The sequence below is a fragment of the Ptychodera flava genome, chromosome 13 (assembly GCF_041260155.1).
Source record: "Ptychodera flava strain L36383 chromosome 13, AS_Pfla_20210202, whole genome shotgun sequence".
In the NCBI taxonomy this organism is placed as follows: domain Eukaryota; kingdom Metazoa; phylum Hemichordata; class Enteropneusta; family Ptychoderidae; genus Ptychodera; species Ptychodera flava.
Window position 1 is genome coordinate 4,171,704 of NC_091940.1, and position 13,570 is coordinate 4,185,273.

Consider the following 13,570-nt stretch of genomic DNA (forward strand, 5'->3'; position numbering starts at 1 on the left):
CTAAAAAAGAGAAGAAAAAGTATTTTCTGTGAGTGCCAAAAAGAAACAAGGAAAGAAAAATTGTCGAAGGTGACTAATTTGAAGTTTGGCAATGTAGTTTAGGATGAAAGGGGAAGAAAATGAGAAAGAGAACACAAATAATGGCACGCCTGTCAATGAGCTGAAAGAACGGATTTTCGTTTTGTTTTTTTTTCGCAGTCGGTCGATTCAAACTTGCTTTAGTCACTATGCCTATTTAGTTTGTTATTTTCCATGAACTGAAACGTGACATCATACTGAATGCATTATGTAACACATAAAGAACAACACTGACAACAGCAAAATTAAATTCTTTTACTGTGAATTTGTTTATATTTGAAATATACATGTACTTTTTGTATTTTCGATCGAGTCTAGCGTTCGATTACGTTTCATTGATATGTTTATCATCCGCTCTTTGTACCCGCGATCAATGCCCTTCACCGCGGGATCGGACGACAAGAACACACAACAATAGAAGCCTCGCAAATAATACGTACTGTGGCCTGTAAACACATGGGTAATCTCACGTAGGCATCATAAATATTCAAAGCGGCTGAGGTCTCACGTAGATATCATGAATATTCATAAGTAAGGTTACAATGTCACCGTGACAGATTCAGTGACACAAATACATGTGGACCGTATTAACAGCTTGTATGACATTATCCGACTGTAATAAAATTGATGTTTGAGCGGATTTTCGTTATGATCTGATTGCATGAAATTCAGTTTTCAATTTATTAGGTGTTTGTTAACACACATTTCTTGTAATTTCTGTATCAATTGTTTTCTGCTCGATAACCCATGCTCCGCTCCGATCGTCTTCCTAGCTTGGCAGTTTAGCGGTAAATCAGTTATAGGCCTAATAGCTCAGTAGTTTACACAAATATTCCTTGTAAGTCAGAATGACAATGTACTTTTCCTGTACGCAGAACTCTTAATGGAATGAACTGAAATCAAACAAACCTAATCATGCACGGTTGATCATCGAACGCTAGCCAATTGATATCTCCTTTTCACTCTTGTTTATTTCAATAATTTCCCATTTCCGTTCGCTGTCGATAAATATGGAGCTGTTTTGATGAAACACGATCAAATGTAGTGAAGTCGATATCGTGATGTCAATGAATGGTACCCGGATGTTGCCCCTGCACAATTACAACTCATCTGCGCAAAGGACTTCATCTTAGGTCTGGAATCAGAGTGATATACCGAGGAAGCGCGGTGTCATTTTTTTTTCTAATTTATTAATTTCTTGATGTCAACTTATTATCTGTACGAATCAATGAAGTTGAGCTGTAATTGAGGAAACTTTGATATTCCAAGCATTGACTAACTGCACGATAGGTAATGACTAATGTCAGAACCTGAATATCTCTTGTAGTTTACAATATTGTTTAAAACGCCGAGTATTATCAAGAAAGCCTTGACCATCACCATTGACTTCATGAAATGTCGATTTCATTGACTGGATTCCATTGTCCACCTCAAAATAGCATACGTCACAAATGGCATTCATTGGTCTGGGTTACACGGCCGTGACAAGGTCATGTGTGAATAGCACTTGTAAGTCGATGGTCTATTTTTCAGATTTACTTCTGTAGCAACGCAAAAGTGTGTCTATATAGGGCTAGTCAAGGACAATGAGTATGCGGTGTTTCAAACCCACTTCCCTCAATGAAAATAAATTTGGATGCAATAGACTCTTTCAAGAATAAAGGATGAACTCGAGAATGCCGGTGAAGTTGAAACTTCCCAAACCAAAATATGCAATGTTCATTTTGGAAGACAACGAAATCACATATTTTATTGATGAAAATGAACTACAGAGCAACATTAACCAAATGTATAGTTATCACACATATCAAGTCATGATGATAAAATATCACATCATCATAGCAACATTTCACTTTTAAAGGAAACTCAGAAACTTTGAAGGATGTAATAAAAGTAAAAAAATTCTCGTATATATCAATATAACTGTATATATCTGTTAGGATCAACTTTACGATCATGAACATATCACCCACGTGCCCCTGTCACAGGCACACAAACTGAGGTGACTCTGTGCACATGCGTGTGGTTAAGGTAACGGGAAGTTATCGATATTTGTACAGACAGGTGATATATCGAGGGTGGTAATGTAACCGTCTGACAGTTTATCGACATCCTGTTCGCTGACCCTTCACTTCAAACTTTGTACCAAGGGCTCCACTTCTCTATCGAGTTTACGTGAGCCTTGCGCTTTGCATCGCAGGGTTGCACAGCGATAACTGGGGTCGTTGACCGGATTGATGATACCGCACACCGAGTACGTTGATAGTATCATGCGAACCACTTGAGATCTTTGATGTCTGATGTACTCAATCGATTTTGTGAATTAACTCTTTAATCTGTCAAATTTAAAGTGATTCTTTAGAGAAAGATCTACTGCTTTAGTTATAGATCGGCGAGTTTTGGTGCTTGTTTGTATTTAGGTACTTTGACCATACTCATAATGCCCTCAATTTTAACTGCATAAGTTTGTAAACCAAGCATACTTCCCCTGACATGGGCAAAATATCGCTAAATTGATCAATATAATGGCCAATTGGCGAAAAATGTCAGCTGCGGTATATAGACTAATAGCTTTATTTGAACCCATGAACTTATTCTGCGGCCTCAGACTCTACGGTACACTGACCGGAACTTTTCTTACCGTTCACCACTGGTTCAATTGAGGTTATTGATCGGAAATCATATCAACAAAGTCTGATACGTTGATCAAATACATATACGCAATAATTAAGTAAACATGTTTATTTGCAGTATAGGTTATCGTACGCTTTATGTCACATGGTGGTTTATGCGTGTTGACGAGTCATTCATTATTATTCATGTGTGAAAAATTATTATTATGTTCAACATTTTGATTTCAACTTATATATTTGTCCTTTACGTTTCCATTTACAAAAAAACAACTGTAATAATGGAGAAATACGTTTGTTCATTTCCGTGCTAGACTTCTCGAATCATAAAAATAATTTTCCTACATGCCTCGCCGAACCAAATACTACATATTAACGATTGGCGTAAACAGACACTGCGATCAATGAAATGTACATATTTCACTCTTATTGTTGGATTGAATTTATTCAATACACGGCTTCACACTCACTCAGTTCCAGGCACGCGATGTCTGTTTCGTCGAAATCAGGGTGACCCCACGCTTACGATGAGTCACCACGTCATAATTTGAAAACAACAATAGCTAACGTTCACACATGGTCAATGACCCTCGTCATATTACCTTGTCCGCACGACAGACGGTCAAAAGGATTTTCCAATAGAATGCTTGTTAGATTATGTTAATGGCACAAAATCAACGTTAAAATTATTGTCAGGTCAGTGGAGCTTCAGTTGATAGTGTGTTACCAACGAAGGTTATTTTGATAGTGTTTGTTTTGACAGACCAAGTGTGCTGCACGCTAAGTTTTTTAAACATTTCCAGAATGTGGCCTATGATGACAATGAGACACTGTGACGTGGCACATTCATTCATGAACCTTTCGCTGAAGTTCAAAGACAAGGTGAATGCTCGTGACGTGTTTCATCTATTCGAATGGAGTTGGTTCAAGTCATGTGTACAATAAACGGGCGGACAACGGTCGAGATAATATTATCTCGGCTGACAAATTGTTTTGATGGTTTCCTACCATTTAGAAACTCAACTATGTATTGTTATTTTAATCATCAAAACATGTGGTTTAATACGGTTTACTTGTTTATTAGGGTAGGGTTACCAGAGGTCATAGTGTGCGTAAGTCGCTTTCAAAACAGTTCCCTTTTCCATGAAGTACACTGACCTTTTGAATTCTTCGGAGCTTATAGCCCATTTGCTACAATCCGTCAAAACTGCCTTGCCTGAATTCCAGGCATCCCTTTAACATTAATTGATACCCTGTATGGTATGGAGTTTTGTTACACGTGAATCATGAACGTGTAACGTGTTCTGCTTGGCGGCGTTACCTGTACAGCGCCATACCTGTTCATGTTATAGTATTTCTGTTGTTTTCTATATTGAGATACGTAGTCTTGATTTGTTGATTTGTTCTTTAGCACATCCTCCATATTTTGTTTGCACTAGACACTGTTTGTTATATAAGGGCTTCTCGTCAGTGACAATCATGTCACGATATTAGCCGCTAGTTGTAACTGTGTTCTACTCGGTAGTGCCATGTTGTTAAACTATATCTTCACAAGGCAGAGGAAAACTTGTTTGTTTCCAGATACCCGTAATAGCTATTTCAAATCATGCCGAGGCAAAACATTGTACCTGATGTTTGCCCATTGTAGCGCCTTTTCTTTAACAGGTCGTAAATCCGAAAAACCTGACAGTTCCGTACCAACCTACCAATTCGCAAGAGGGCATGTTATGGGGAAACAAGTCCCTTGTATTATGCTTTATTGTGTTGAATTTGTGGCGGGCCACTTTGACTTGCCAACGCTCACCTTCTTCTTTTTCGAAAATTTATTTTCATGAAATGAAACATTAAATATATCCACCATATACATGAAACGTCATATCAATACTGCTGTAAATAAGTAATTGAAAAGTAAACGAAAATATATAAAGAGCTGGTCTTAGAACAAAGCTTGGTCGGGCTCAAGGCGGTTCCTTCACCATCAAATTTCACAAGGCTTGAAAATTTAGCCAAAAAATCACCAACTTTGTACTTCATCTTATAAATGAAGTACGAAGTATTCATCCATAACGACAAACTCGCATTTCAAAGGCGACTTTAATCTTATCAAGAACATTAAAATTCTTATATTCAAAAATTGTGCATTATAACATAGGAAGTGATACAGTAAATAATATCTCTCGATCTACTGTTTATCTTTTGGCACTCTGTGATGGATATCGCAAATTTGTTCATTTTGTGAATTTGAACTCATGATCTTTGTATTTCCGTGAGTCTTGTGTAGAAATTAGACGTGCAGCATGTTCTGTCGTAATTTGCATTTGAATCTGTCTGTTCGTACCACCTGTCTTCTCAGAGTCTAATTTTCGCAATTATCATTTACCTCTAGCTGACCATTGTAGTTTACAGTGTACATTTTCAGCTTGCTAACGCCCTCTCGGGTCTAACTTCATAAATTCGATGAAGCGACGTCGACGATTCCCTTACATTTCGTACTTTCGTCTGGCTTCCTGTCCCATTTCTACCACTGATTGCCCTCTGTGAACGTATAGGGTCAGTGTATGGCCAAAATATTCGGCAAACATGTCAACAAGGTCACATGATCAAATCCATGAGTTCCACTACCTTCAGTGTGTAACTTGTCATGATATGTTCTCAAACGAACTTGGCATCGATGGAGAAAGTGAACGACGGGTTAAAGTCGTTGAAGAGTCAGGTAAAAGCGGTAGACTCTATCTTCGAACAACTTGTATTTTACATCATGAATTCTTTCAACAACAGCGATGCCCAATAGCTTTCCCCGGTCGGCATTATCTTACCAACTCCTGGCCCTAGTCTATACCACTACAGTACAACCAATGATAGAATGGAATAGAGAACCAGAAGATGTTATCCGGTTCGTCTATGCGTTACTGAACTCAATCAATGCCATTTCACCATACATTTCAACACTGTCCATCAATTTTTGTAAGCTCAGTAACTGAGGCAGTTGTCCATGTTGTTGGTGTATGACTCCGTAAAAGTGAAACACAGTTAATCAATGTAAACTGCGCACCGCCGGGTTGTTTGGATACTATTATCTTCGACTGATTTTCCAAAGTACGTCTGTGAAGACTTCCATCGTTATGTACACTTAAACAATTTTTTTGAGAAGATGCTTACACTTTTTCCACACGTTACCAACGATACGTTCACTGAAATTAAAATAGGTTTAGATTATGTCACCCTTGAAAACGCGCAATGTTTAATTTTTCTTTTGGTCAAATCTCGCGGTTGCTTAGCTTTGGAATAAGGGACATTCCTCAAGGGTTTGAAAGAGAATCGGTCAGATTACCCGGTGATCTGAGTAGAGCAGGCACGTCCACTGGAATCAAGTTGAACTGTTTTTTTTAACGAAGTCGCTCAGCTGTTCACTGTACACCCGTTTTTCTAAGAATTCATTCCCCGTTCCTCAACAAATGTTGTACGTATGCAAACTACTATTCATTATGCATTTCCTTCAAAGCCGAGTTGATGACAGCCAATAATAATACAGTATTACGTGCATATGGTAACGTGCCAGCCAGTGATACTGACACTTGAATGTTGTTCCGGCAGAACTATGGCAATCACGTCCATGTTGGTTGAAGAGGAAAAACAAATATGTGATGTGGGTATCATTTAAATGAGGGAAAATGACATTCTCTTTACAGATTTGCCGTAATTGCGATAATTGTCGTAATAGTTGCGGTAATTGCAATAATTGTCGTGATTGTAAAATATAAAACGGTGCTTTTCCTCTCGACTATTCTTTCATTCTTTACTTCTCTTTTCTTAAGAAAGCAAGCTCACAACCTCACATTTTACAAGCACAAATTGGACAAGTATACGTGTGTAAATAATATTGCAGGTTTGTTGGGACGCATGAAATTTGAATCTTGGAACAGCATCGTTACTTTCTTCCACAGTTTGCTTTACCCTTCGAAGGTCATGGGGTCAGAGCTTTCTTAGAGCAGGTCATTGACATAGTTCACCCAAATTTGACACTAAAGACCAGTACATTGCAATCGGATCTTTAAAATATGAAACAATCGTTGAAATTTTCCGACCCGATATACAATTTGTCAATCATATACTGCTTTGGTTTACTGTGTGTACCTACCAATACCTTATACGCTCCGTGCGCACATAACTTTTCCTAGAAATCTCCTAAATCCCACAATTTTGTGGACATGGTGATCAGTCTTACATATTAAGGTGACAAGACCATCTTTGTCGAAGTAAAACGTCTTTTTTTAGTCTATGATGCTATTTTTCTGTCTGTAATTGATTCTTGCTGCATTGTATGGGGCAATACTACAAAGACGAATTTGCAACTTGAAGAATTTACAAACTTCAAAAGATGGCCAGTAGAGTCATACTTGGAGTTGATATCACAGTGTCCACGGAAACTCTTTTCTCACGTCTTAAATGACTACCGATTGACCTTCGTATGATTTATATAATGGCTGCCCACACTTTCAAAGTTCCGAATGGTCTAGCGCCTGACTGTTAAATATTTTCGTGATGTATCTTATAGGAATGATTTTAATACTCATGGTTCCAGTAACCGTAATTTATATGTTCCTTCATTCAAGACAAGTATGTGAACAAAGGTCATTTATTTATCGTGCAACTATCATTTGCGATATTCCTCTTTCTAGAAACACCGGGAGTTAGTCGCAGTTTAAAAACCCACTTACGCAATTTTCTTCACAACTTATTTATGAATAAAGGTTTTTCATTGGATTAACTAATTTTTCCTTTGTCATATGCGGTATTTATACTTTGTTTTTGAATTGTATCAATGTGTACTCACTGTTTTTTCCAGTGATTATATTAATTCGCTTGATTTCATAGTATATTGTTCTTTTTTGTGTAATGTCATTTATTAGAGCTCTAATGTAAATTACAATATTTTGTAACTCAGACTACCCTCTTGAAATAAAGTGTAATAATAATAAAATGAATCCTTGAAGGCAAAAAACGCTTCTACTTTCACTATCTGATGATGGAAAGTTTGCCATGTCAATTAAACCTATTGTGTTATACAAAATGTCTGTACAAATGGTATTGGGCATCGTCAGAAAAACACGCTGTCACACATTTAGTAATGTGACTTATGTGATCCGGCCTAGTAGGCCTCTTGCGAATCAATTTTACAATTTTACAATTCTTTTGTTTCGAATTTTTCATTTTTTGTATTCAGAGTTCATCCTAAGTATAAAATTATATCGTCTTCCTTAAAATAAGATCTGTTTTTCCTAGCTATGACAAATGTGAGAGAAAAGAAAATTCAATTCTTCTTTAACAACTTCAAAAGGCATGTGAACATTGCTCGGTCGATTCCATGGTGCCAAGAATGATAGATTCATATCCCACACGTCTAAGAAAACGATCCAATCGTCGTGAAAGACGTCCCGCAAAAGTTTATTCATGTCTTGAAGAATATAATCGCTAGCATAAATATGTGAGTCTGTCGATCGATGGTCACGTTGATGAGAGCCTTTAACGATAACTACTGTGTTGCTACAGCGTCTTTTCAAACGCAGTAGCGACTCACGAAGCAATGTGAGACGTTCTGAGTAACTGACCAAGGTCCATTGGACATAGTGCGCCCATGGACTTATCAATATAACGTAATTACAGTTTTCTGTTTTCAGATTGTCAAGAATGTGCTGTTCGAATAATACATCTGGGTTTGGCTCTTTGATGCGGTATCTGGCCCTCCCTGTAATCGGCAGACCGTGGAATCGGAAAGTCATATTGATATTCTCCTTTTCGTGGCGTACGAGGGCGTAATACATTCGCATATGGTCCTGGTGGCAACTGAATCCGGTAAGATTCAACAGTTTTTGGTCCGGAATGTGTACCTCACCTGGGTAACCTAAAGAGCCAACTAGAGCTAGAAATAGTTGACGAATGGTCGAGTCCCCAAGGAAATAGATATTTTTGTTTTTTAAACAGTGTTTAACTTCATCAACAGTGTATTGTTTATTTCTGCACACCATGGAATGCCAAACGTCATCTAGCCAATATCCTGAAGTAATGGATGTGTTGTCGAATATACCGGGTCCACAAATCGGCAAGGAAGTGTGACTAATTTTCCTCTCCGAGTCTGCAAAACAGAATTAATAAACAAAATTGCATTCGTTCTGAACGATAAAAATACTAAAAGCAAATAATTATCGTCTCTAAAATCAGATGACATGGTTAGTTGTATATATTTGGCGTTGTGGGGTGAAAAGTTACACGCACCCTACGAACCTTCTTACCTGAAACGATATTTAACTAGGACAATCAAAGTCACAGAGGAATGGAATTTATACCAAGTATAATATGTGTTACCTGAAACACTGACGACATCGGGGGAACTTCGAACCGGTGTGAATAACGTTGACCTAGCAAAGAAATTGATATCCTGAATTTTGGTGCGTGAAAAAATACAATATTATTGTGGAATGTCAGCAGAAGTTAAAAATATGATTTTAAGTGAAAGAGTCACGGTGCAAAATATAAAAATAGTGTCAATGACACTTTGCTTACATTTGGTTAGATGTTGCAGGCCAGAGTGAGTGTACGTACGATATTTAACAGCTTCTACAGGCCTTAGCTTGTAATATTCAATGTCACAGGCATTTGAACACATTTTGACACCAATACAAAGGCAATGACTGTAATAGTCGGTAACTGTTGCTATGGACACATACATATACAACACCATGTAGCATGGTACATCGAAATTAGTGATACAATCTACCGTAACAAAGTAAAGATGTCCTCTCGTAATATTGTATCGCATAGAATTTATGAAACCAATTTGGTAGTTCATCGAGCAGTAATATTTAAGAAAACAATTTATTATTGGCTTGGAGGTCTTTGGTGTATTTTTGTACAAATCATCAACGACATGTAAAATTCTGACTCACATAATAGAGATTTTCACCAAATTTACACTTTTGCTGCTCATTAGCATACTTTTTGTAAATGTTAACTTACTTGCAACAAATTCCCATTTACAATTGAGTATGCATCTGCACAACAAATATAAAGCTGAAATTGTGAAGCAGCTCTAAAGTTTTTGGAATCGGACCAGGGAAACAGCAAATTGTCCCAAAAGTACAATTTGACAGGTTTTGTTAAAATTTGAACAAAACTGAGATAGATCATAAGAACCTTTCAAGTTTGTCAAATATCGAAGCAATCGGACCAGCAATTTCAAAGAGTTATTTTTGAAAAAAAAGGGGAAAAATGACCAAACGCTCCATATATGCAAAGTTCACCACAATTTGAACTCAACTTAATTTACTCCTTGGAACATGCATACCAATTTTCAAAACAATCATACGAGCGATTTCAGAGAAGATGATTTTGACCACAAAGGGGACAAATTGCAACAAAATACAAACACCACAATTTGAATAAATCTAATTTAAGGCACCTTTATGAACCTGCATACCAAGTTTCAATCAAATCTAGCTTGTGGTTACAGAACTTCAGCAATTAGCACGATTTTGCCTTTTTTTACCCCATTTACATATTGTTAACACTGACATGTTCATTTGAACAAATTTCACATCTCCTCCTCTAGGTTCACCTGTACACCAAATACTAGAGTGGTAGGTTCTGCGGTTTTTTAGTTTTTGATTCGGACGGACATGCATGCATGCATGCATACGTGCATACCTTCTTACCTCCCTACCTACCTTTCTTCATACAAACATACATACATACATACATACATACATACATACATACATACATACATACATACATACATACATACATACATACATACATACATACATGCATGCATGCATGCATGCATGCATGCATGCATGCATACATACATACATACATACATACATACATACATACATACATACATACATACATACATACATACGCCACCGACCTACCATATGAGCTCTGATTGGTATATATACAAATACCAAAAGTGAGCTAAAACCATTCATATTATCAAGTATATACTATTAAATAATTGTTGTTATAAAATCGTCAACTTACTTGTCAAACAGGTACGTTTTGTTGCCAAGCAACTCAGTCACTCGTGCATCCATGTTCTTTGATTCCATGTAGGTCAGGTGATCACATGATAATTCGCTTGGTTTGTCACAAACCAAGACAGTTTGTCCTAATACAGTAGTGTCCTGATATTTGCACTGATCCAACTTTGTCCTGTCATCTCGTTCTATGACACACTCTGTGGTTTCGCCTCCTATTGGTCCATCTCTGAACAACCCCTTCCACGTCACACGACGTTCACTTGGTCGGTACACCTCGTTCAACCAATTAACTGTTTCGGCAGGATAAACCAGTGTTATGTTAATATTCATAAGTCCTTTGAATCCACAATAAAAATGCAAACTGTAGGATCCGTTTCCGTGATCTAAAAAGCGACCTGACGTGCGAAAATTTCTATCTTCAGTCGACATTGTAGCATACCAAAAGTCACCACCACGATGACGTTGATGCCCTTTAGAGTCCAATGTATCGATTTGAAAATGAACGATGTCTCCCATATTCAAGACAGTGTGCGTGTTAGAAATTGAAAATACTGCTTTATCAGTTGATATGCCCACTGTAGGTCGAACTGCAGCCTGGTCTTGATTCACTATCACCTTCGAATTCGACTTGGCATCTTGGCGCTTTCGGCCATTATTTTCATGATATGCAATACGGATCTGTTTAGCTTTTTGAGCCTCAAACTGATACGCCACATCCTCGCTTGGGTATGGATGGTCGACCCAATGTTGGAGAGTTGTCTTCATAGAATATCTAAACTGAAATGTGAAAAAGGCAAGATGAATGAACAAAGTATTAAGGCGCTCTGTCTTTGCTTGGATGGCAATAAACGATGCCGTGAGAAAATACAGAGTTCGATAGTTCACAAGGTTACACTGTAGTTGTACCGAAAGGCCATATTTATGAATTAACAATATTAGCGAACTTCCAAATTAGCTAACTATTAACCGCCAAAGTGGTTAGCATGTAAGTTTGGTTAGATAAATCGTATGTTTATTAGATCAATAAGGTCCTTGACAGAAATAATTTTCCATAGTATTATGTGTTCCAATCTTCTATTTGCTTTTGCTTGCCCCATTTATGCTTAACTCTAATGATGCTAAAACGGCAGTCAAAATTCCATTTCAAGGTGGTAAACAACAACAAACTGTACGATGTCTACTGCACTTTACGTGTACCGCAGGCTATCGTAGTTGACAGAGTCAACACATCAATTTGGTACTTACCAGTATAAGTGTCAACATCAAACAGAATACACAAAGGGGAATGCCATACACCAGCAATCTCTGTGATGGTATCATTTTTCCTTCAAATCTTTGGTCGTTATATTCATACTTGACTGTAAGAGAAATGTTAGACTTTGTCATGAACAATGACTTCTCTGTATCAACAGTATCAAGTCCAATGCCATCATGCTGCATGCAATTTGTGACTACCTCAGAGATCTCATGGGACAAACTCACCAGTTTAACCAAAATAACACCTAACTACACCAATAACACTTTCATTCTTATTCGTGGTTTAAAACAGGGAATGGGTTGTTGACCCCGTATTTATACTGTCAAGAACAGGGACAGTTCGGGTGTGCATCATGTCATGTGTTAGGAGTAGATACCGGCTGCACTTCTGACAAACAAAACAGCGTTGATACTCATGCGCAGTAAACCTACACTGCACAGGCAAAGGTATGCCAATACTTCATTCTTGTGAACTCGCTTTGTGTGTATCGTTCTTCACAAGGCCTACCAGTGGCCAGGCTGAAATGCCGAGAACGGGTGTAAAGACCTTAGGTGCTTGTGGCATCGATATCGTGCTTATTTAGTTATTTTAATACCACTACACTACAGTATCTCGGCACACTATACACTCGACTATATCCCCGAATGTGTGTCACAAATCAGACAACATAAGTAGCGCTTCTTTATATGGAGACCAGTACAGCTCTGACAACTATCCGTATAACGATGTAACTATGTTCTAAGATGCCTTTGTTAACATACATGAGTGATTGAACAATCTACAGCATATCATGTACCTAACGTAAAAGCAACACATTGCACCCGACGCGGGAAGATTTGGTTTGCACAGCGAGGTGGTATCGAGTAGTAAAACAAATATCGTTACGAAGTATATGTTTGTGCTTCGTTTAGTGCATTATTGCGCCGATATTAGTCCTTTTCGTAAATAGTTACCTACAGATTCTCCCAGACAATGCTGCACATCGATTGAATACGACGCAATTTTTTCAACGGGCCGCCATGATTGCAAGTCAGTCTTGTTAGTGACGGGGATGTATTGTAATTAATAACTAACTTGGTAAAATTTTAACTAGGTATACGTGCAAAGATCACGCTCGGATCTCTCAGGTAAGGTTTCGGCACAGGGGATGGCGAGCAGTAGATTGATTTATTAATTATGATAAACAACTATTAGGTAGTATTAAAACAGTTTTATAACAAGCTTAAGTAATGCATCTCGGGGCAACGATTGGTCCAATGAAGAGGTCAGATTACTTCAGCCTAGTCAGAACGGAACCTGCAGGGACAGCCATGTATTATAAAAAACCTCTGCAAAAGCGGCTAAACAGGACAGTTGAGCAATGCCACCGGAAAATCAAAGCACTTAAACCTGTTCAGAAGTTGTGGGCAGCAAAAGACGAAACGGTAGAGGGAGTATATTGATGCCTTTCATCGAGGAACTGTCTCAAATCACAGCTTAGTCATATACATATTTTACCAATACTCAAGGTTTAGGGAACCTGGGAGTGTTAGACCTAACATAATACCACGAAGTATTGTGTG

The 13,570-nt window shown here is 37.9% G+C and overlaps 1 protein-coding gene across 1 annotated transcript; it reads right to left on the bottom strand.

Annotated features, from left to right (window-relative positions):
- Positions 1–7,599: 7,599 nt before the first annotated feature.
- On the bottom strand, positions 7,600–13,052 carry LOC139147149 (NXPE family member 4-like). Its single transcript, XM_070718056.1, has 5 exons — positions 12,962–13,052; positions 11,996–12,108; positions 10,752–11,527; positions 9,072–9,124; positions 7,600–8,841 (listed from the first exon to the last, which is right to left on the bottom strand). The coding sequence occupies exons 2-5, from the start codon at positions 12,068–12,070 to the stop codon at positions 7,988–7,990; spliced, it is 1,758 nt and encodes a 585-aa protein (XP_070574157.1). The 5' UTR covers positions 12,071–12,108; positions 12,962–13,052; the 3' UTR covers positions 7,600–7,987.
- Between the last annotated feature and the right edge of the window lie 518 nt (positions 13,053–13,570).